This window comes from Syngnathoides biaculeatus, chromosome 2 (assembly GCF_019802595.1).
Source record: "Syngnathoides biaculeatus isolate LvHL_M chromosome 2, ASM1980259v1, whole genome shotgun sequence".
Classification (NCBI taxonomy): Eukaryota; Metazoa; Chordata; class Actinopteri; order Syngnathiformes; family Syngnathidae; genus Syngnathoides; species Syngnathoides biaculeatus.
In genome coordinates, this window is record NC_084641.1 from 14628027 (window position 1) to 14651473 (window position 23447).

Sequence of the window (23447 nt, forward strand, 5' to 3'; positions counted from 1 at the left end):
AATGAAATAGCAAACGTTCTGAGAAAGCCTTTGAAGGGAACATTACCCCCTCCAGTGTGGCCGCCACCAAGGCACGACAGCCAGCCTGGCTGCGACTGTGCGTTGGTTTATCTACGTTTTGTTTTGATTTCTTAACTGCGGCTCATGCTTATTAGAATTCCCACGTAGTTTCTAGGCAAGAAACAACCCGGTGCTACATGGCTCTTCCGCCGCAAGAAGAGCAGGCTACGCAGATGTACGAGACGGTCCTAAACGTGTATCACATTTGTTCATCAAAACTAAGAATCTCTTTAGGGTTATTTATAGGGCAAGGGTTAGGGGTTTGAAGAGGTTTAGGCTGTGTTAAAATTGGGATTATTGTGAGTGGGAAACATTTTACATCACTATATTGAACTCTTGTTTCATCTTGACCGAATTTGTAAAGTTGCATCGTAAAAAAGTAGATTTACATTCAAGTCTCTCATACGCTCGAGGACAAGCGGATATCCCAAAGAAATTTCACACACCGTAGGTGTCCCTGAATGCAACAAACTGTTGGGCGGGGCGTCTGTATTTATGAGTCAGGTTTCAGCCTGAATTTTCATAGAATGTGCTTTGTCCACGCGCGCTGACCTGACGCAAGCACAATTCCTAAAGCAACGCGTCGGCTCGACAGTAACCATCTTGACAGGTGCAGAAGTGAGCGGAAGGCTGACAACATGAGTCCACTTGTCCGGTTCATCGTGGTGGGAGCAAGCTGTCGAGGGGAGATCTATTCCCGCTATGCTCTTATCCACCCTGACCGCGCGCAGGTAAACCAGCTACTAACATTTTGCAAACTGAGAGATGCGTCTTGGGTACTTATTAATACAGTGCGAGGGGCAACCAGAACGCTCCGGCAAAAGTCTTAACTAACAGCAGGGAAGTTGACCAGATTACACCGGTTCTCAAATCGTTACACTGCTGTCCTCTTAGTCAAAGGGTAGAGTTCAAACTCTTCCTCAGAATGTCCTCAGAATTGAGATTAAAAAAAAAAAGACTGTTTTTAATCAGCTTCCTTCATATTATTTTATAGTTGATTTTAAAGGCTTTTCATTGCCATTGTAAAGCACTTTGTATTTGCATCGTCAATAAGTTGTGCTACACAAATAAACTTGCTTTACAAGTTTAATACACTCTTCAGAAATGAATTTGCATCGCTCGGAAAATCACAATGTCCCATTACTGGTGAGGGATTTTAAAACAGGTCCGCGGGCTACTTATTTATGTGGTCATTAATTGGGGGGCACTTGTCTTGTCTGCTTCCCTTTGTGAGTCTGTGTTTATGGCTTTCAGTTCACTAAGATCAAAGATTAGTGAAATAAAAGCTAGAGCCGCAGCTATGAGTAGTAACGTTACTACATTATTGCAGGTTGTTGGAGTAGCAGATCCCAGGAAGTTCGCTCGCACAAAGTTCCAACAATTGTACAACATTGCCGATGACAACCTGTACGAAGGTGAGTATGAGCATCTTGAAATGCTTGCTTATGTGCCTTGTTCCACTTTCAATGGTGCCTCTCCCAGACTGGCGCATTTTAGCTGAAAGAGAGAAGTGTGCGGACGCTGTTTTAATTTGCACACCAGACACCCTTCATAAGGTCAATAATGCTAATATCCGAAATGCTTTGTCTTCCCATATTATTGTTGTTCAGTATTATCCATGTATATTTGTGTGTCCCAGGAACCTGCAGTGGCCTTTGCAAAGAAGGGCTACCATGTCCTTCTGGAGAAACCGATGGCTGTGAGTGACCACATCCCAATTTAAAAAAAAAAAAAAAAAAAAAAAAAAAATCAGCAATATGACGAATGAATGTTTGCCATTTCTCAAACTGTCAAACATTTTTTTTTAATTGCATATCAAAATCCATCCATCCATCCATTTTCTTTTGATGCTTATCCTCACGAGGGTTGCGGGGAGTGCAGGGGCCTATCCCAGCTGTCAAGGGGCAGGAGGCGGGGTACACCCTGAACCGGTTGCCAGCCAATCGCAGGGCACACAATCACACCTAGGGGCAATTTAGAGTGTCCAATTACTGTTGAAAGTGTTTGGGATGTGGGATAAAACCGGAGTACCTGGAGAAAACCCACGCAGGCACGGGGAGAACATGCAAACTCCACACAGGCGGGGCCGGGATCGAACCCGGGTCCTCAGAACTGTGAGGCCAACGCTTTACCAGCTGAACAACCGTGCCGCCTTATAACAAAACCCTCTGCAGAAATTATTGATGTCTGCTTTGTTTGATTCATTGTTTTTCAAACTGTTTTAAAGCGCACAGACAACAAAAAATGTGAACATTTTCATTTGCAAGGGAAATCAAATTTTAGGCGTCCAAGCAAAGTGATTCCTAACCGCTGTGTCATGACAAAAGACCCAATTTTACTTATTGGTCCAATAACTGTGTACTACAAATAATTTCCTAATATTTATAGATCTATGCCAGCGATGTGTATTGACAAGCAGAACAATTAAATGCTCTTCTATGGGATGGCAGAACATGGATAAAACTGTATATCCACCTGATGCCAATCAGACGATAATCGAGTGGAGCCTCAGGTTACAAATGATCCGGTTTATGAGCAATTTGACTTCTGTCACAAATTTTTAAAGAAAAATGACCCCTTAAGTTACTTATTAATTTTGGTTTCCCTCTGGAAAGACGGAAGGACCTACGGTGTGCTTCTTTCTACCCATGCTGCGTGATGATCATTAACTCTGCTAATAATAACTTCCTGTGAACTGAAAAGTTGTATGTAAATTGTTGTATGCTTAATCCTGTTGCATTGGTGGAAATCTGTTGTGCCTAGAAATGGAAGTTCTGTTGCTGCATCTTTGGTCATCCAATCACAAATCTAATAATGTTTGAGATTGATATGGTGAAAGAAGTCCAGAAATCATTTAATTTTTGTCAAAAAATACAATTTACACTATGTATGTTATTTATTGAATTGTTGTAATGTATAACCTGACAGACGAGGTTAGACTGGAATCCCCTTGGACCATGATGTTCGCAGATGATATTGTGATATGCAGGGAACAGGCGGAGGAACAATTAGAAAGAGGCACGCACTGGAAAGGAGAGGAATGAAGATTAGGTGAAGTAAAACAGAATATACGTGCATGAATCTGAGGGGCGGAGGCGGAAGAGTGAAGCTCCAGGGAAAAGAGAAAGCGAAAGTGGACGACTTCAAATATTTGGTGTCAACAATACAGAGGAATAGTGAGTGTGGTAAGGAAGGGGTCCAAGCAGGTTGGAACTACTGGCGGAAGGTGTCTAGTGTGTTATGTGACAGAAGAGTCTCAGCCAGGAAGAAGGGAAAAGTTTATAAAATAGTGGTGAGGCCGGCCATGACGTCCGGATTAGAGACGGTGGCACTGAAGAAACAACAGGAAGCAGAAGTGGAGGTGGTAGAAATGAAGATGTTGAGGTTCTCACTCGGAATGAGCAGGTTGGATAGGATTAGAAATGAGCTCATTAGAGGGACAGCCAAAGTTGGATGTTTTGGAGAGAAGGTTCGAGAGAGCAGACTTCGATGGTTTGGACATGTTCAGAGACGAGAGAGTGAGTATGTTAGTACAAGGGTGCTTAGGATGGAGCTGCCGGTAAAAAGAGCAAGAGGCAGACCACAGAAAAGTTTGATGGATGTTGTGAGGGAAGACATGAGGACAGTGGGTGTTAGAGAGGAAGATGCATGAGACGGATTTAGATGGAAAAAGATGACACGCTGTGGCAACCCCTAACGGGACAAGCCGAAAGGAAAAGAAAATTTAATCAAGACAATGGACAGTTAATGTCACCATAATTGCGTAAAAAGAGCTCAAATTAGCTCTACCTGCATTCATTAGGTAGATGCTGGCTCCGCCTACAACACAGTCAGCCAATCACAGATGTGACCAGCAGCCTCCACGTTTATTAATGAAGACTGAAGTAGGTGCGCAGAACTTTTTCCAAAAAAAAAAAAACAAACAGGACTAAACAGTCATAAACGCTCAAGAAAAGGGAAACTGCTAAAGATAGGAACGACTTTTCATTGATGAGCGGAAAGATCTACGCTGTGCTTCTTGCCTTGTGCAGGAGTTGTTGACTGTGTCACGCAATGCAAAAGGTAGGCAGTGGATTTTTGTGTTTTTATCAGACTGACAAAAAAAATGTGGTGACTGGTTATAGAGTGAGCGAGGCAACGAAAAAATAATTAATGGAAATGTGGAGGAAATTGGTCAATATACCAATTAATCTTTTAAATGACAATGTGATGTCCCACTTTCTGATTCTCACCACCGAACAGAAAAAGACAAGTTTCCCTCAATTGATTGTTGTGCCACAATCAAATAATGAATTAAAAGAGAAACAGACAAAAGAAAAAAAATCATTTTTTAAAATTGATTTGTAATACTGTTTTCACTTATTTTAACCAAACTGATTTAAAAACAAAAATCAAGTACAACTTATTTTGGGGACTAGTCTGGATTAATTGCATTTTCATTCATTTGAATGGAATGTCATGCAAACTTATCCCTCTCCAACCTTTTTTCTGATTCCAGACAACGGCTGAAGACTGCATAGAGATTGTGGCGGCATGCTCTCAGAGCGGTGTGCTACTATGTGTAGGTCACGTTCTGCGATATGATCCCACCATCCGCAAGATAAAGGTGCTTTGATCTGGATCTTTTTGTCGGCTAGAACAACTACAAACTCACCTTCCGTTACGTCTGTTTCTGACAAAAACATACAAACAAAATCCAAAGTCACTCCTTCCATATAGTTTGAATTCTTTGCTGAAAATTGCTGTTTATATTTTAAATCCCGCTTATGTATTTTAGAAATGTTAATGAATTTTTTTCTTTTTTTAGGAACTGATAGACTCCGGTGTCATTGGTGATGTCATCCACATTCAGCACTTTGAGCCGGTAAACATGAAAGACACACTTCCCCACAATATGGGATAATGTACATTTATACGCACACTCATGATGCGCGTTTTTCTTCAGGTTGGCTTTTATCACTTTGCTCACTCTTTTGTCCGTGGAAACTGGAGGAAAGAAGCAGAGAGCTCTTTTGCTCTTTTGGCCAAATCATGCCACGACATTGACCTGATCCATCAATGGGCCGGAGCACGCAGGTTAAACTTTTCGACAAACAGTTACCACTCCATAGCCAGCTCGAGCAAGTCTCCACCTGCCACAAGGCTGCCTGCTTGCCCAGTCTCATGCTCAAAATTCACATGCTCCACCTTGGTCAGATTATTCCCCAACATACTTACTTTTCACTCCTATGCTGGCGACAACCAGGTCAACGTAAAAATGTCAACAATCCCGTTTCAAGCAGTACAGTTTAGTCGTGTTTCTATATTTGGGTTTTGATAGATGTAAAAATATTGTGTGTGATTCATGCCAAAGTTTTTTTTGCATTTCTTTTAGAGAAATGAGTAATAATGATTACTCAAAGCAGTGGCTCTCAAACTGCGTTCCCTGAATCGAGAAATGCAGTCCAATAAATTTTCCTCCATCTTCTTCCGCTTATCCGAGGTCAGGTCGCGGGGGCAGTAGTATTAGCGGGGACGCCCAGCCTTTCCTCTCGCAGCCACTTCATCCAGCTCTTCAGAGGAGGTTCCAAGGCCAACTGCAAGACATAGTATCTCCAGCGTGTACTGGGTCGTCCCCGGTGTGACGAACACCTCACTCGGGAGGCTTTCAGGAGCCATCCGAAACAGAGGCCCCAGCCACCTCATCTGGCAACTCTCAATGTGGATGAGAAGCAGCTCTACTCTTCTTATCACCTATCTCGAAGGGAAAGCCCAGACACCGTGAAGAGGAAACTCGTTTGAGCTGCTTGTATCTGTGATTTTGTACTTTTGGTTATGATCCACAGCTCGTGACCATAGGTGAGGGTAGGAACGTAGATTGACCGGTAAGTTGAGAGCTTCTCCTTCAGGCTTTGCTCCTTCTGGACCACAACAGACCAATACAAAGTCCGCATCACTGCAGATGCTGTACCGATCCCCCTGTCAAGCTCTTGTTCCAATCTTCCCTCACAAATGAACAAGACCCCAAGAAATATGATGTCCTCAACTTGGGGCAGGACAAGTCACCCTTTTGTGACCGAGGACCATGGTCTCAGATTTTGTGGTTCTGATTTTCATCCCGGGTCTGCACCCAGGCACTCTTCTTTGAGGCCCGCCTTCAGGCAGGCCTGGTTCCAGAGGAGGGGCCCCGGTGACTCACGTCCGGGGAAGGGAAGCGTCAATGCATTATTTTTCACGACAGGGTGTGCTTTGTTTGGTCGCTCACCTAGAACCTCTTTACCATGAGTCACCATACCAGGGGCATGAAGCCCCAGAAAACCTGGCTACCAGGCAAACTGGGACATAAATCCAAAAAGAGAGTTGTTCTTGCTCTGATGACATTTCTCCTGTTTCTGTGGGGTTGTGACAGCTTCCAGGAGGAGACAAATTATTTTTGTCATTTTTAAAAATGCTTATCTAGAAATGAACCAGTAAAATAAGTACATCATTTTTAGTCTCCCCTGCTGTACTGGGGAAAAACTGGGAAGTCATGAATGTCACACACACTTAGAAAAGCGCTTGGGGAAGTGGTTGGGTCATGCCAGCCAAGCCAAGAATGTTTTCAATTCGAAACGGTAACTGGGTGACTCATAAGTGGGACATAACTGTTTGGTGGAAATGTAGTGGTTGACTTGCTTACATGAAGACGTGTTTGCCACCCAAGGAATTGATGACATCACAGCTTGTTCTTGGCAGGTGTTTGAAAGTGACGTCGTTTGGTTTTGTCAGTCACTTCAGTCAACAAAACAAGGTATCTTTGTACTGTTTGGAAGCTTTAACAAGAAGAAAATAAAGTTATTTGTATTGTGAGTTCTTTACACATGTGACCCTTGTCACATAGCCAACAGGGGCTGCAGTTCGGTGCCTGGATTGTTCAATAGAGAACACATGTCAGTACTCGGCAAGCAAAATCTACCTGGACAGAGTGAAAAAGGTGAACACTGAAACACGTTTTATGCCTTGTGGATGCCTGATGATACGTATTGATTTTTTTGTTTTTGTTTTTAGGGCCACACTGGCTGGCCTGTTTCTGTCCTCTGCCCCAACTCTTTCCCAGACATTGAGACGGTAACTGAAGCTCTCAGGACTGGACCGTACGGCCGTTGTGTCTATGAGTGCGACAACGATGTCTGCAGTAACCAGGTTGAAAATTTTGGATTAGGAATGCTGTTGTTCACTCCTTGAAAAGACAGTGCTGCCTTGAGCTACGAATGAACTGTCTTATGACGTTTCTGAGAGATGAGCCATTGTTCGGTGAATTTTATGTGCTTTGACCTGTGAGCAAAACTTTGGAACAACCACTGTGTATTAGCAGTGACCTCAACTCAACAGAAAGTAAATTGGTAGTGAACAATTAAAAAATGGCCTATAGATGTTTTATTGTTCCTCGGTAGTTTTACTGTCAAAATTAACCCAAATCTAAGACAATTACATAGTGTATTTAAAGACATGGCTATCTTAATTGTAACACATAATGGGAATAGCTGGGTACGAAATAGCATCTGTTTTGTAATGTTACACCCCTTTAAGCAATGGACTTTAAACACAAGTGGCAGAGCAACATATACAGTTGAAGCCAGAAGTTTACATATACCGGGGGGGAAAAAAAATTCCATCACTGAAGTCAAATCAGCCTAAATATCTGTTTCAGATCAGTCAGGATCACCAAAATCATTTAATTTTGTTAAATGCCAAGATAATGACAGAATTTCTTTGAGAATTTTATACTTTCTTCAAGATCAAAAGTTTACATACATTTACTTGGTATTGAGTAGCATTTCCTTTGAACTGCATGACTTGGATCAAACATTTTGGGTAACTTCTGACAGTACTCTGCTGGTATCCTGCCCCATTCCTCCTGACAGACCTTGTGTAACTGAGTCAGGTTTGTCGGTTGTCTTGCTCGCAAACACCTTTTCAGAAATGCCCACAAATTTCAGGTCATGGCTTTGTGATGGCCACTTCAAGACATTTTGTTATCCTCGATCCACTTTTTAACCATTTTGGCAGTACACTTAGGGTCACTGTCATTTTGGAAGACCCATTTGCGCCCATGTTTTAGCTTCCGGGCTGATATCTCGAGATTTTGCCTTAATATCTCCATGTAATGTTCTTACCTCAGGTCCGATGACACAACCACAAAGCCCATCACCCGACTGCGACCTAGGGTTTTCTGGTGTCAAGTCCAAGTGTGGAATGTGTTCATTGTGGACAATCCGTAACACCGCTCGGATTCTGATTCAAGGGAAGGGAGGAGCATTCCTCTCAATCAAACCCTTCCAAGTCTATCATTGACCACGTGAGCATTGAAGTCCCTGGGCAGAATGCGAGTCTTCTTCAATACACCCTGTGAGGACTCTAAAAAGTCTTGGTACTCTGAACTGCTGTTTGGCGCATAGGTACAAACAGTTAGGACTCATCACCCTACCCGTAGGCAGAGCTAGGCTACCCTCTCGTCCGCTATGGTGAATCCCAATGTAAGGGCACCGAGCCTGGGGGGGGTGGCGGCAATAAGTATACCCACACCTGCTCGGTGGCTCTCACCATGGGCAACTCCAAAGAGGAGTCTCCTCCAACCCCTCTCAAGAGGACTGGAGCCGTGTGTGGTGAGCCAAACTACATCTAGTGGGAACCTCTCGCGAAACTTCTTGATCTTACACACCAGATCAGGATCCTTCCCTGCAAGTGGTGACATTCTACGTACCTAGAGGCAGCTTCTATTAGCTGGGGATTGGCTTACCAAGGTCCCTGCCTTTGACCGATGCCCAGCTCGCACTGCACCCGACCTCTATGGCCCGTCCCACAGGTGGTGAGCCCATGGGAACGAGAACCCATTTTACCCTTTAATGCTCTCCCCAGCCAGGCCACCAGGTGTTCGCCTTCAACCCCCACCTTCAGAGCGGGACTGCGGTTGACCTGCATCCCTGCAAAGAAAACCTCAAGCCATTATCTTTCATCATTGGGCTCTTCTAGCTGTGCTTTTTCTGCTTTTAGGACCTGTTTACCATGTGTGACCCTACCGTGGGCGTGAAGCCTCAACTTAGCTCCTACGATCATTGGGACACAAATCCAACAACCCCAAAGGAATGCTTGTTCAAAAAGAGCTTTCTCTAATTGCTGCATTTGTCCTGTTATTTGTCCAGGTTGTTAACATGGAGTTTGAAGGTGGTCTGACTGCTGCCTTCTCTATGGTGGCTTTCACTGAAGATATGTGCAAACGAAAAACAACAATCTATGGTAGCAAGGTACAAAGAATCTCAACTGTGACCTACACAATCTGACTTTGAATTAATTAGACATCAACATTTCAATTCAGGCACTCCTTTTCAGGGTGAGTTGTCATTTAAAGATGACCAGATTCGGGTGTTTGACTTTCTGACCCAGAAAGCTACCACACATGTGGTAAAGGTGGATTTCCCCATGGACTTTGGCCTGCCTGGACATGCCCAAGCTGATTACTTCTTAATAGATTCTTTCATTTCTGCTGTAACTGTGAGTCCACAATGATTTTTATGAATATTTTCCAGGGTTTTTTTTTTTTTTTTGGGTCACAGTAGAACCAAGGTTCATGTTGAAAGAATTCATGTAACAATTGACATGGTTTGTTTTGGTGCACAGAACAATGACCCATCACTCATTGCTTCCGGACCTGAAGAGACACTGCAGAGCCACTTGCTGGTGTTTGAGGCAGAGCGATCGCGACTGGAAAGCAGGGTGGTTCAAGTAAACCAATCTCGATGATCTCTTGGGGGGGGGGAACTAATATGATTAAAGAAAATGGTAATTATTTACTTCAGAAATAATTATATTTGTGGTTGGGTACACTTGTAATATTTGTGTGCTTTGATTATGGTTAATCTCACCTGGGTGTGATCCTGACTCACTGTAACCTAATCAAGGCAATATTTAACTAAGTATTTTTGCACTGCGCAGTCACATTAATGGCTTTTTAAAACCATGCTTTCCTTTTCAATAAGTCTGACGCTCTCATTAAACATACCGTAATCTGGTTTCTTCACCCCACCGGGAAGACATGCTCGTTTTTTGTTTTATCTCATTTCATGTAATTATTTTTCTCTTCCCTTAGATCCCTGTCCTGTTTTTCTTTAACTCTAACTTGCATTTTACACCTGCACTGAGTAACCCATGTGAATGAAAAGTTGATGTACTGTACTTTTAAGGGGAATGCACACTGCAACTCTGGTCAAGCTAGAAATTATGAATTGAGTGTATAAAACAGCTACTCATGTAAACGTATTTATAACCATCAACTTTGTCTCAATAGTTCAACAGACTTCCACTCTCCTAGAAATTGAGACTAACTGCAAGCCTCACGATGTAATGTATGTAAATGTGTTATCCAGAAATTGGAAGCCCAGAGGCAGACTTTTTCACAGTCCACACATTTGTTGTTTTTTTTGTTTGTTTTTTTTTCCCTCTATGATTGGCCATTGCAGGTAGTGCTATTCTGGAGAAGCAGGTCATCAGGGGCCTGGTGTTAAAAAAAAATTGCATAGTATTCTCATTAAAAGTGGACATGCGGGAAAGCGGCAGTAGTCCACATGAAAACATCTTCACATCAGGACCAGCCCACTTTTTGCCATCATCCAACCATGAATGGCCAATGCAGAACAGCTCGTTAATGTTAGTGCATGTAGTATGCACAACACAGACCCTTGGTCTCTCTGTCTTCGTTCCTTTTTGAGTCTGAGGAGAAAATGGGGAAATCGTGATATCTGTAACCAATCCCATTCAAAAATAGAATAAGTTTTCCTGTCACTGCTCTTTTTCATGTACTCACCCACTTATGGACTGCTGTGGGAACCTATCTTCTCATTTGCGCCCTTGCTTCCAGAACGACTGCCTTTCCGGGCTTTGTCCTCACTGCATGTCACATAACATTTAATTCATACATTTCCCCGCCCTCCCGCTTGAAAATGATCAATAAGCACATGTTTGAAACATTTTAGATAAATAAATTGGGGTGCCTGAAATGTAAGAAAAAAAATTAGAGAGAGAAAAGGGTTTGGTCTTCTCTTTGCATGAAAGTTACAACAGGTTCCACTCTTCTGGAGAGATTGTCGGAATGTTTGTTGTTGGGTTACAGACAGCCTTATTGAAAAAAAAAAAATTCACACCCTTTGCTCAATACTGTTGATGCAAGTTTGACAACATTTAAAGCTTCAAGGCTATGAATATGAAGTGTGGTATTGTTGAGCTTCTTTGGTCATTTTCATGCTAATCTTCATCATTATGCTTTCAAAAAGTATGGGACTGGGCAATCCAAAGGTCTCAAATTTTTTTCCCCCCACCCACAAATATCTGATTGTCAACTTTACTCTATTTTCCTCCCTTCCCTTACATATAAAGCAAATTCACTATGAAATTATTCAAATTGATCTTTGCACTCCGCCCCCACATCCAAAAAAAGGAACACTTACCTAAAATCAGCTCCCACAGAAATGATTTTTTTTTTTTTTTTTACACATACTATGAAAATGTGTTTCTGCTGTTAAAAATGTCTTGGCTGTCAAAATGTATGCAAACTGATTTAACATTAATAAAATTAACTGTATAGCTGAGCTGGTGCATACAGTATGTATGTCTAGTGCTGCATCTCCTCTAACTCTGTCAATCTTTTCTTGTAAAGTTGTAAAGGTGAGGTAAGGCAACTTCCACAAAATATGTGCAGCTTTGAAGCACACACCTGGGGTCAAACATTTCCAACATATTGATAAATCACTTCTTTGGGGACATACAGAGGATGACATCTTTGGTAATATTCAATGTGATTGATGACCACATGATTGCCTTCCACCAGGCTCCTTTTTATCCTGAAAACAATGTTGACCTGCTTCTGCTATCTGTTGCTCAGCAGGAATTAAAATAACTTGTCGCTTTTCTCTAAAGGGGCTGGAAAAGTTGTAAATAGCGTCTAAATTGCTAAGTTGAAAACTGACTGCTAACTTTCTGTCACGATAAGTTCAATTTTGGTTGGTTTTGTTCAATTCTGGCTTTTGAGGCATATTTAAAGTTCAAATTGGAGAACTTTTGGGGTGTTTTCAGTTGTAGCTGTTTAATGTTTGCCCATACCAGGGGTCACCAATGTTTTTGAGGCTGAGGGCTACATACAAACGGCTACATGACAGGTTTATGGCAAACTTCCAAGGTAACAAAACTCCTTATGCTTTACAAATTCATAAAAACTATATATGACATTTAAAAAAAAAAGTCAGATTTAAATTTAATGCATGATTATTTAATTTAATGCATTTGTGACCTGTGCTGTTTTTAGAATATGGCTCGCGGGCGGCTTAAGGTGGTCCTCACGGGCAACATGCGCCTGCGAGCACCGCATTGGTGACCCCTGGCCCATACACTAATGTAATTAATTGTTCCTTGGGTTCCATATTTGATCGAGAATATAATTAAGTAAAAACCTACTCAGGTGGCGGGGTTGAAGCTGTAGACAGGTTGACTCCTTGGGGGTTCCCCTTCCCCCGCAGTTGATCTGCTATGGAACCAAAGCCATCACTAGCGAGGTCCTGATGGTGAGAAAGCCCAGTAGTATTCAGTTAACGAGCGCTGTCGACATCTACTAACTGAATTCAAACTACAATAAGTACACCAGACAGTGTATACAGGCAGACATGTCTACTGAAAAGTACACATACACACTGTGTTAAGCTCTCCTGAAAGACAATGATGGACTGCAGATTTAGGAGACCATTGACTTTTTCTTCCACCAGCTTCAAGCACGCTGTCATGTGCTCGTCCAGGGCTCTGTCAAAAGTGCTTAATGTGCTGGACATGTCAGTACCTTCATAGCTGATGTCAAGTAACGTTTGGACACCTGGAAAAAAAACAAGGGTATGATTAACTGATTATGTAAAAAAAATGTCAAAGAAGCAGAGGAAGAAAGGGGAGCATTGTTATATAATTTAGTCAACAATTTTTCATCTGTCCATTTTTGACATTACTTGAACTCTCTGGTGAACTGGACTTTTTTATATAGTGGTGTCTGAACTTGAAGAGTTCTTCAATTTACGAGCAATCACTTATCCAATGTTTTGTTTTGAAATGCAAGCCAAAACCTGAGATACACTATCCTGCCAAATTATTCGCTCACTAAGTGACATCCAATTGTATATCCACATGGTTCGATAAATTGGTCTAACCGGTGCATTTATAACAGTCTCAACTCTTGTGGAATGGTTTCAGCAAGGTTTAGGAGTGAGTTAATGGGAATTTTGGCCCATTTTTCCGAGAGCGTATTAGTGAGGACACACACGGTGATGTTGGACAAGAAAGGCCTGGCTCATTATTAGCTTGAAATCAACCTGAAGGTATTCGAGTGGGTTGAGGCCAGGACTCCTTGCAGGACAGTTAAGTTCATTTATACCAAATTCTCTCTTCCATGTTTTTATGGACCTTTCTTTGTGTACTGGTGCAAATACATGTTGAAAGGAAGAGGGTAATGCCTAAACCGTTTTGACTGGCCAAAATCTCTCGGTAAATTGAAGCATTCTGCGTTCCTTTTGACTGGAGCTCAGGGGCTCATATTTTGGACATTTTAAACTTTGTGGGATCAGTTTAGCGATGGCCTCTTCCTGTTAACATGACTGTGCATCAATACACAAAGGTTCCTAATGGATGAGAGAATTTAATATAGATGAACTTGAGAGGTCTCCACAATCCTGACCTTAACCCTGTAAGAACAGTTTTGGATGTATGAGACTGGAGGTCTTCTCATCACAGTGTAGTCTCCCATATGTGCTTCTGGAAAACTGGTCGTTATGTCCCATAAACACAATCCTAAACATTGTGGAAAACCTTCCATGATTTTAAGATGGTATAATTCCAGACTGGGCGATGTCATACAAAACCGTATGGATTAAGAATGGGATGTCACTTAAATTCATATCTGAGTCAAGGGATACTTTTAACGACGTTCTGTATGAGTTTGCTTCAAACATCAGCCACTAGATGGGGGCAAACAAAACTTTGCAACATCCAACCATCATCAATTTACAATGGTTTTCTCGCAGTGGCAGAACATCATCAATTGATGGGGGTAATCTGTTGTGGTTTACCAACCACCAACAGACTGCACAAATCAGTAAAGAAAAGTACATTAAGTACAGGGAGAGAAAATAACTTCTCATGGTGGCCAGAGGCTGAAAGATATTGTTCAGTCTTGTATAGTTTGCAACACGTTATTTGATGATCGGTCGCTATGCTGTACCTTTTTTAAGACGATCGATGATATTTTGAAGGAAGTCAATTCGCTTTTCGAAGCCGCACAGTTGCTCCTCAATGGTCTCTTGCTTGGTGGAAATGGCTGCCTGAAGGGTTTGTCGGTCCTGAGCCTGCTGTTTCTGCTCAGTGACAAAGAGCTCGCTCTCTTTGTAAAGCTTCGGATGGAAACAGAGCACAGCATCAAGTCACATGACAAATGAACTTCTACATTGGTGTCCTAAACATAAACAGGACAAGGCACGTACACACAGAGCGACTGAATGGTACTCAAGTAAATATCCTTTTGCCATGTTTTTTGCAGCAGCCCCCTTTTTTTTTAATTCATCAACATCCAGCCATCAGTTTCTCTGAACACCTTATCCCCACTAGGGTAGCATATTCCTGTCCCAGCTGACTCTGGGTGAGAGGTGGGGTACACCCTGAACTGGTCACCAGCCAATCGGATTTAGACAACTATTCGCACTCACATTCGCACCCACAATTTTAGAGTCTTCAATTAACCTTCCATGCACGCTTTTGGAATGTGGGAGGAAATTTGAGTACTTGGAGAACACCAAAGCAGGCACAAGGAGAATATGCAAACTCCAAACGAATAGGTATTTGAACCCGGGACCTCAGATCTGTGAGGCAGATGCGCTAACGAATCATCCACTCTGCCGCCTCATTCACTATTTAAAAAAAAATGTACCCTCTCCTTCATCAATTTTATCCAAAGTGTTCTTAAATGTAATGAGCATTTATTTGAGTCACTGTAAGATTCGTACAAATGTACAGATGCCTTGCACCCAAGCCCCCTCCTTCCAAAAACCTGTCATGGGAACATGGATTTTTACTATTTATATCAACTGACACCACCCATCATCTACTTTGTTAATAAATGTATTAATGAAAGTGTTGATTGTTGAGTCATGGGAAAAAAATGCACAAATACATACAACTGTTTTTTTCTTAATTATATGAATATTCTTTGTGATGGGTGCTCTTTTTTGGCTAGAACACCTGCCGTCCAAAATGTCTGCACAAGTGCCTGGGCAGCACTAACCTGAGTGATCTCCTGTTTCAGGGCCTCGACATTCCAATGCTGATAGTTGACATAGCTCAGTAAAGAATAGTTCTCCTCCTCCACTGATGAATAGAAAACCACAAAATATTTCCAAGGAAAATTATAATTTTATCATTGTGACCACTGTTAAATCATTGTTGAGTTTCAACCTACTTCCTAAGAAGTTTGCTACCAGTGTGTTCAGTTCATTCTCTCCTGTCTCTATTAGGATTTTCCTGATAGTATCTTCCAGATGTGTCAACTTCTGCAGCTGTCCCATCAGGTCCTCTGTGGGCATTGTAAAGAGTATTTACCCTCAGACTTACAGTGTTTCAAATGAAAGCACAAAAACCCTGCACAGAGAGGAATGATTTGAGAGAAGCTAGACTGCTTGACCAGTGGTTTTTACACACGGTTTCCAATTTTCTGCGCTTTTACCTTCTCCTGCTCTTACAATTTTCACCATTAGTACCCACCCCCACACCCGGAGGAAAAAGTTCACATCCAATATCTATTTCTGCCGTTAAAGACTCACCTTTGTCGTGATCACAGCCCTCGTCACCGGCGTTCTTGACATTTACCATTGCCTCAAGGTTGCAGTGCGTTGCAATTTCATGCTCTAAATTGGTGGTCGTTTGAGTGTACTGAGCTTCGAACTGAGCCCTCTGTTCCTTCAGCTTTTTCTGCTTTATCTGGATTGCAACGCTAAGAGTCACCAAATCAGTTAGTGAGCAGTTCAACCCTTAAACATGAAAATAATGGGAATTGAGCTGGAACTCATCTCAGTTGACTGTGGGCGAGGGAAGGGGTACGCCCTGAACTGGTCACTAGTCAATCAGACCTACAGTATAGACCAGGTGGTTCAGACAAACAACTAGCAGACCAGAGCAGGATCATCAGGAGATCCAATTTCTGGCCCATGGGGATGATTTTTGCAAAGTATTAAATTTAAGAGAACACCAACACTGCAGCTTTTCAATAAAAGTAACTTGATCATTTTGTCCACTAGAGGGCTTACTAGCGCCACATTTTATTTCTGAAAACGTATACCTACTGCAGAAATATTTAAGGACACTGAATATTGCAAAACATCTGTCTTCAGTTCAAAATACGTTGATTTGGTGGAACACTTTTGCTCTTTATGCTTTTTCATTTATGAGGCTGGGGGGTAATTACACCCTTTTGTTTTTATGTCTCAAATGTATTCTCTCTCAACTGACTGCCTGTTGTTGTACTGGAGCAGATCCAGCTGTGATGATGACTTTAATGATGATTCCCAAGACTTTTAGAAGAATATTGGTAGTGTGATGGTCTAAGGCTGCACTGCTCCTTCAAAACTTGTACAGCAGCACATCAACTTCTGAATGAAGGTTTTGGAGTGGACCAGTCAAAGTAAAGACTTGAATCCAATTGAAATCTATTAGTTTTACCTTAGAAAGGCCATACATGGTTGAAAGCCATCCATTGTTGTTCAATTAAAACAATTATGCAGGGAAGAGCTGGCCTAAATATCTCCAGAGCGATATTTGATTTCAGTTGTTGCTGGCCCAACCAATGATTAGGTTTAAGGGGCCATTACTTTTTCCACACAGGGCCAGGTAACTGAATAGTTTTGTTTTCCTCAATACATGAAAGCACCATTTAGAAGCAGTGTTTTAAACTCATTTAGGGTTATTGAAATAATTTTACTGTTTTACTCTAGATTGGAAAGCAACCCGTTCAGGGTGTACCTCGCCTCTAGCCCAAACATAGCTGGGATGGGCTCCAGAACTTCTACAACCCTGGTGAGCATAAGTGCCTCAGAAAACAATTGGCTGGATGGACGTTTTAGTCAAATATGAAGGTGGTTTTTGACCAGATTTTCGAAAAGGTTTCTGACTTAAAAAAAAAAAAAAATCAAGAATTCTCCAGAATCCATCTTCCGATTTTCTAAATTCTTACTGTGTTGTACTAACGCTGAAGTGGCTGTTCCGACCAGACTCAGCATTTTGACAGACTGTCGTTTTTGTCCAAATTTGTTGCCTTGCTAATGAGTCTTCAATGAACTATACAATGCATGGTTTTGTAAGGTAGGCGGAACCTGGAGAATCCACACAAGCACAGGGAGAATGAGGAAACTGTACACAGGAAGGTCTGTTTTCTCTGATTACTGCTCCTTCCTCCCACATTTCCAAAACATGAATGTTAGGGTCATTGAAGACAGTGACATAGCCAGAAAATATTCATTGTTGTGGCTAATGTTTTGGTGATGTCCCTCGAAAACAAATCATTGACTGGGCCTTATCAAAAATTTCTCCCTTAAAACAGCAGTTGTCACTTGGTTTCAGAAGACACTTTAGAAATGAACCAAAAATTTGCATCAAAAACACAAAATGGGGGTGCCCATCGTGGTAGCCGAGTTTCAACCTACATTCTAAAATCTGGATCGCCGGGTTCCAGTCTACAGTACAGAGTGTACCCCAACTCTTGCCCGAAGTCAGCTGGGATAGGCTGGTACTTTCCCATGATTGGTGTAATGAGTGGTATAGGAAAGGGATGAATGTGTGGCTATATAAAGTACATAAACTGTCATCGTGATTATATTTAGCACATGTACATAATAATTTCTTTACTTACTAGGGAAAAATGTTCAAGATCAATTCATGTACCCTCACATAATGGTTATGGTGTTTCAACGGTTAAAGCCATAACAGAGGTGGGTAAGAATGCAGTATATTCACTCATTTACCTTTGCTCAAGTAGCATTATGTATAAATTTTACTTGTACTCGTGTGATCTGTTTAAAGAACGACATATGCATTGGGCTTTGTAATTTTTGGGAGGTCAACTTTTTACTTTCTCTTGAGTCATTTTACTTTCAAATAACAGTACTCTTACTTGAGTACAATATTTGGCTATTCTACCCACCTCAGATAACAAATATATTGACCTGTAAAGAGGTGTTCACCTGGCATTGTTGGCTTTAGTACACATTGCACTCAAGTCAGAAATTTCCTTGCGAATAGCTTGCAGCTCCTGGAGAAGAATACAAAAACCAGATCAAATATTCGTTCTTTTATTGCATCATTTCTGTTTCAAGTTAAAAGGTAATGTACTCAACATAATTGATCCATGTATTTTATCAAAACATTTGAATGGGAGCATCCAACAGACCTTTTTCAGCTGAAGCTGAATTTGCAAGAACTCGTTCTTCTCCATCTCGAGAATTTCCAGTTCCTTCCTTAATTGGTCATTCCTGATCGTCAGCTCATTGAAACATATGTGACCCTTTAAGAAACGTGACCTGTTTCAGCTTCGATCATCTGCCAGGAATGCTATGCTCACTAACAAATTCTAGATGAAGCACTGACCTTGTACAGCTTGTCCTCTTTTGACAAGATATCCTTAATGGAGTTGTCTTCACATTTTGTGTTATGGGGTGCATTCCCCCCCCTCTGTGCCACAAGCTTCCTCTCCCATTCTAAAATCTGGAAAGAAAGCCAAAGGAAGAGTGTTGACATAACACACTGAATCAAGTCAAGCAACTGTTTTTTTCACAACAGTTCTGACCTGTTTTTTAAAAGACACCAGTTTGGTTTTATTTGCTAGGAGCTCCTCCTCTATCCTCTCCTCGCTGGACAATAGGTTATTGAGATCCTGAGCAGCATTGACTTCTTTTTTTTGGTTGGAACTACTCTGAGCAATTGTGAGGATGTGTAATAGTTCTTCATGTTCAGTCTGGAGTCTTTGGATCTCTCTACTGCTCACACAAGGACAAATATGGAATACACATGCACTTCAAAGCAACAGGACAAAACTTTTATATTTTAGTGGCATATGGGCAAAAAAAGGAATAAGGATCAATTTACAAAAAAAAAAAAAAAAAAAACTACTTGCCTGTCTTTCAGGAGGAGGGTTTGAATTTTTTCATCATAAGCCTGTTTATCTTTTACAGCTTGACGATATTGTAGCTTTAGTTTGTGGAGGTCATTTTCAGCTGTATTTAAAAACAAGATTAAATTAATTGTACGCAAATATTATTCATAATTAGGTTTGCAGCACTGCACAGTGGCACAGCTGTAGAACATTGGCCTCACAATTCTGAAGACCAGGTTTCAAATCCCGTACCCTGCCTGCGTAGTTTGCATGTTGTCCCCGTGCCTGAGTGGGTTTTCTTCGGGCACTCCTCTTACTCTCACATCCCAAAAACATGCATTAATTGGACACTCTAAATTGCCCGTAGGTGTGATTGTGAGTGTGACTGCTGTCTGTCTACGTGTGGTCTGCGATTGTCTGGCAACTGGTTCAGGGTGTACCCTCCCTGCCCGATGACAGAAAATGGATGATGGATGGATAGGTTTGTGGGAGAAAGACCAAGGGTAAAAGTGGTTTTGCATTTTTTAGACCCAAAACTCAACGTTTGCATCCATCCATCCATCCATCTTTGTTTTCCATTTTTCCTCACTAGGGTTGCAGGTGTACTTGAGCCTATCCAAGCGGGAGGTGGGGTGCACCCTGAGGCGGTCGCCAGCTAATCACAGGGCATGTAGACAAACAACCATTTAGCCTCACACTTGAGAATAATTTAGTCTTTAATTGGTAGACTTGGGTGGTGTTCCCCCTTTTTGGGTAGGTGGACCAGAGGGTGTGTTCCAACTACAGAAGGATCACACATCTCAGCGCCACACACCTCAGTGTCCCGGTAAGGTCTCTTCAGGGGTGCTGGAGTGGAGAGTCCGTCGGAAAGTCAAATCCCAGATTTAGGAGGAGCAATTCGGTTTCTGTCCTGGCCGTGGCACAATGGACCAGCTCGATACCCTCAGAGTTTGGGCCGCATTGCCAGCAATAAATTGGACACATTTCTGGTGAGGGTTGGACTCCGCCAAGGCTAACTTTTGTGACCAATTCTGTTCATAACTTTTATAGACAGAATTTCTAGTTGCAGTCTAGGTGCAAAAGGGGTCTCGTTTAGTGGCCTCGGTATTGCATCTTTAATTTTTGCTGATGATGTGGTTCCGTTGGCTTCATCAAGCTGTGATCTCCAACTCACAGTGGAGTGGGTCGCAGCTCAGTGTGAACCAGCGGGGATGAGAAGTACCGTCAAATCTGAGACCATGCTCCTCAGTCAGAGAAGGGTGGCGTGCCCACTCCAGGTCGGGTATGAGAATCTTCCCCAAGTGGAGGAGTTCAGGTATCTTGGGGTTGTTGGTCTTGTTCATGAATGAGGGAAGAATGGAATGTGAAATTGATAAGCAGATCGTTAACATGTCTGCAGTGATGGGGAATTTGTATCTGTCCATTGTGGTGAAGAAGGAACTAAGTTGAAAGGGAAAGCGCTCAATTTACCCGTCGATCAACGTTCCTACCCTTACCTATGGCCACCTGCTGCGGGCCATGACCGAAAGAACAAGATCCCGGATACAAGCGGCCAAAATTAGCTTCCTCACCAGGGTTTCCAGGCTCTCCCTTAGAGGTAGGGGGAGAGGCTCGGTCATCCGGGAGGGGCTCAGAGTGGAGCTGCTTCCCCTCCGCATTGAGGCTGAGCCATCTGATACGGATGCCCCCTGGCTGTCCCTGGTGAGGTATTCCGGGCACATCTCACCCGAACGAGACCTAGAGAGACCTATATAAAGGGAATTGTAGACGTTCCTGCTAAAGTTACTGCCCCCGCGAGTCGACCTCAGATAAGTGGAAGAAGATAGATGGAAGGGTTAGCCAAATGTATGTTTTTTGGAATGTGGGAGGAAACAAGGGTAACTGGAGATCTACACAAACACAGGGAGAACATGGAAATCTGCAGCCCAGATTGAAACCCCAACCCTCAGAACTCTGAGGTTTATGTCCCAAATACTGGAACTACTAACCAATTTTTCCATTTGAGTAGGATCAGTTAAAGCATTGTTTTTGGTCCAGTATCACAAAGTTTTGTATTAGATCTGGCATCTTGTTTAAAGTCATAGGAACCATAAAATCCCACCTTGTGTGACGTCACTTACGATTTTCCTCCTGTGATCGACCTCGGGCAGACCGTTTCATGTTTCATGTGAGAGCTCGCCTCCAGTCTGAAAAAGAGCATAGCTGTTGGCTCAATTAAAGTATTTCTTCAATTGTTGTTCCTTTGCATGACTACGGCTCATAATTGTGTTGACTCAGTAAAGTTGATCACATTTGAAAGGAGTTAGTAGGAAGTAAAATTATCTACCGGTAATTATTTTGCATTACATGGGAACATCTACAAAAATAGTACTTTTATTTACACTGAATGCAGGTACAGTGAATTCATTGTTTGAAGATTACTGTACAATATGTGACTATATTATTAACACATTTATATTTCATGATTTTCATGATTTACTGGCTCTCAAGTAACAATGCAATATAATCACACTGTTATGTTATAACATATTATAACATTATATTATGCATTACCAGCATGGCATGGAAAATCCACACAGAAAGGTCGGATACCAGATTCAAACCTCAATCTCAGGACAGTAAATTGGATTTGACATACACTATTGCCACCTACTGTACTGTAATAATTAATAAATGTCTTTATAGGTTGGTTATAAAACTTCCAGGACTGATGTCACAAAAAATTTTTGCAACTGTGCAAATATGCAACTATTTTCCCATTCAATTTGAGCCAGATGGTCGATTAACCGATCAAAATAGAGATCTTGTGGCGTTTGCCTCATTCAGTGTTTGAGAAGAGTTGTGTTGTGGCAGGACAACACACCTACTCACAATGTAATGAGCATCCGTCAGTTACTCACTGAGAAGAATGGCACTCTGCTGGAGCGACCTCCCTACTCCCCCAACCTGGATTCTTGATTTCTTTTTCTTTTTCCCAAGGTTAAGGGCGTTGTCAAGAGAACAAACTGGCCGTGACGACGGACCTGCGGAGAATCCTGGAGGAATCCTTCCAAGAGTCCGTAAAGACTTGGCAGGGAAAGATGATTGAATGTGTTAGATGTCAGTGGGATTACCGATGGGGAATCTTAGTAGTAATATATTTTTTGTGGCAACAGACCTTGTACATCATTTAAAATACTTCAGACTTTGCCCTAATTGTTCACATACAGGCAGCAGAACTGTCAGTCTTATGTGACTCTAGATCGACGACTGCTTTTGGAAAAAAATAAAATATGATAACCAACTCCTAAGATACTATGCCACCCCCAACTACACACATACAAACACTTCAATGCTGTTCTACAACTCCTGAGCCACATAATACTGAAGCACAATTAGACTATTGCTTGCCATATGCTAATATTTAAATCTTTTTTACTTTTAATTTACATTAGATAAAGACATATTTTGCTCTTTTCTCAACGCTGCTCGTTTGTTTGCACTTTCTTTTAATATCTATTTATCTGAGTAGCTGGCTAACTAATTATGCATCCTTGGACAGACTTTACTACAGTAATGTCAGGATGATAGTAAGTGTATCCATGCTTTCAAGAACAGTATTAACATTTAATTTTAAAAGTTTGTGTTACTAATAATAAGCGTGGGGGTAGAGAGTTGGTTAAACCTGATAGTGCTGCTTTTGTCTCCCCCTGCAGTTTAGCTTAGCTTGCTATCTCACGTAGCATCACGTACAACAGTCCACTGAGTGCACGTCCGCCTCGTCATTGTAGTGACGTCAAGCTAACCGGAAGCTAGCGGGGGTCGTCTTTGGGAAAACCCAAACCATTTTTAGTTTCTAGTTATCATTTGGCTCTCGAAGCCGGGTTACCTTCATGTTGGTTCAGGTCGTACGTCGACTGCAAGTGAAGGTTGACATCAAACGCAGTCATCACGTCAAAGCTCGGTGGTTGCTCATGTCGTTACGTCACACTCAGCTGTGCATTCACTTCCGTGTTTATTACACAACCCGAGGCACTGTGATACAGAGCACGGAGAGGATGACGAATAGTTCACTTTCTTACATTTACTGCGCGCTAACAAAAGTATATATTTCTTTCGTCCTTTCTTCCTTCCTCTCTGTCACGGATTTCTGGCACTTTACGTAAAACTACAAGATATGGAGGCGATCAACTGTTCTGGGTTTGGAAAGCTCTCGTCATTGATGTCCTCATTT

General features: G+C 41.9%; 2 protein-coding genes across 9 annotated transcripts; one reads left to right on the plus strand and one right to left on the minus strand.

Moving 5' to 3' along the window:
• Positions 1-131: 131 nt before the first annotated feature.
• Positions 132-11717, plus strand: zgc:154075 (uncharacterized protein LOC556929 homolog). 2 transcript variants are annotated; one of them, XM_061835493.1, is made up of 14 exons: positions 132-235; positions 656-791; positions 1391-1475; positions 1543-1616; positions 1700-1759; positions 4559-4666; positions 4868-4924; positions 5006-5136; positions 6775-6829; positions 6920-7012; positions 7087-7221; positions 9222-9323; positions 9409-9570; positions 9697-11717. In XM_061835493.1, exons 1-14 carry the CDS (start codon positions 198-200, stop codon positions 9817-9819), a joined length of 1359 nt encoding a protein of 452 aa, XP_061691477.1. In that variant the 5' UTR covers positions 132-197; the 3' UTR covers positions 9820-11717. The 2 variants fall into 2 exon arrangements, with proteins under 2 accessions (XP_061691477.1, XP_061691487.1); XM_061835503.1 differs by having other exon boundaries at positions 143-235; positions 671-791.
• On the minus strand, positions 10323-23216 carry LOC133508897 (uncharacterized). 7 transcript variants are annotated; one of them, XM_061835479.1, is made up of 16 exons: positions 23103-23216; positions 22106-22300; positions 21355-21420; positions 19256-19355; positions 18929-19118; positions 18730-18846; positions 18533-18646; positions 18327-18394; positions 15915-16084; positions 15554-15667; positions 15380-15462; positions 14324-14492; positions 12753-12931; positions 12523-12623; positions 10880-10962; positions 10323-10785 (listed from the first exon to the last, which is right to left on the minus strand). In XM_061835479.1, the coding sequence occupies exons 3-15, from the start codon at positions 21392-21394 to the stop codon at positions 10884-10886; spliced, it is 1524 nt and encodes a 507-aa protein (XP_061691463.1). In that variant the 5' UTR covers positions 21395-21420; positions 22106-22300; positions 23103-23216; the 3' UTR covers positions 10323-10785; positions 10880-10883. The 7 variants fall into 7 exon arrangements, with proteins under 7 accessions (XP_061691463.1, XP_061691434.1, XP_061691419.1 ...); XM_061835450.1 differs by having other exon boundaries at positions 10323-10962; positions 22135-22300; XM_061835435.1 differs by having other exon boundaries at positions 10323-10962.
• Positions 23217-23447: the final 231 nt, after the last annotated feature.

Coding starts and splice junctions, on each gene's coding strand:
- zgc:154075 (XM_061835493.1), top strand. CDS start 198: ATGGCTCTTCCGCCGCAAGAAGAGCAGGCTACGCAGAT. Junction 236..655: donor GAAGAGCAGGCTACGCAGAT/GTACGAGACGGT, acceptor TCGGCTCGACAG/TAACCATCTTGACAGGTGCA. Junction 9,571..9,696: donor CTTTCATTTCTGCTGTAACT/GTGAGTCCACAA, acceptor TTTGGTGCACAG/AACAATGACCCATCACTCAT.
- LOC133508897 (XM_061835462.1), bottom strand. CDS start 21,394: ATGAAACGGTCTGCCCGAGGTCGATCACAGGAGGAAAATC. Junction 18,847..18,928: donor TGGTGTCTTTTAAAAAACAG/GTCAGAACTGTT, acceptor CTTTCTTTCCAG/ATTTTAGAATGGGAGAGGAA. Junction 14,493..15,379: donor TGAAACAGGAGATCACTCAG/GTTAGTGCTGCC, acceptor TTCCATCCGAAG/CTTTACAAAGAGAGCGAGCT.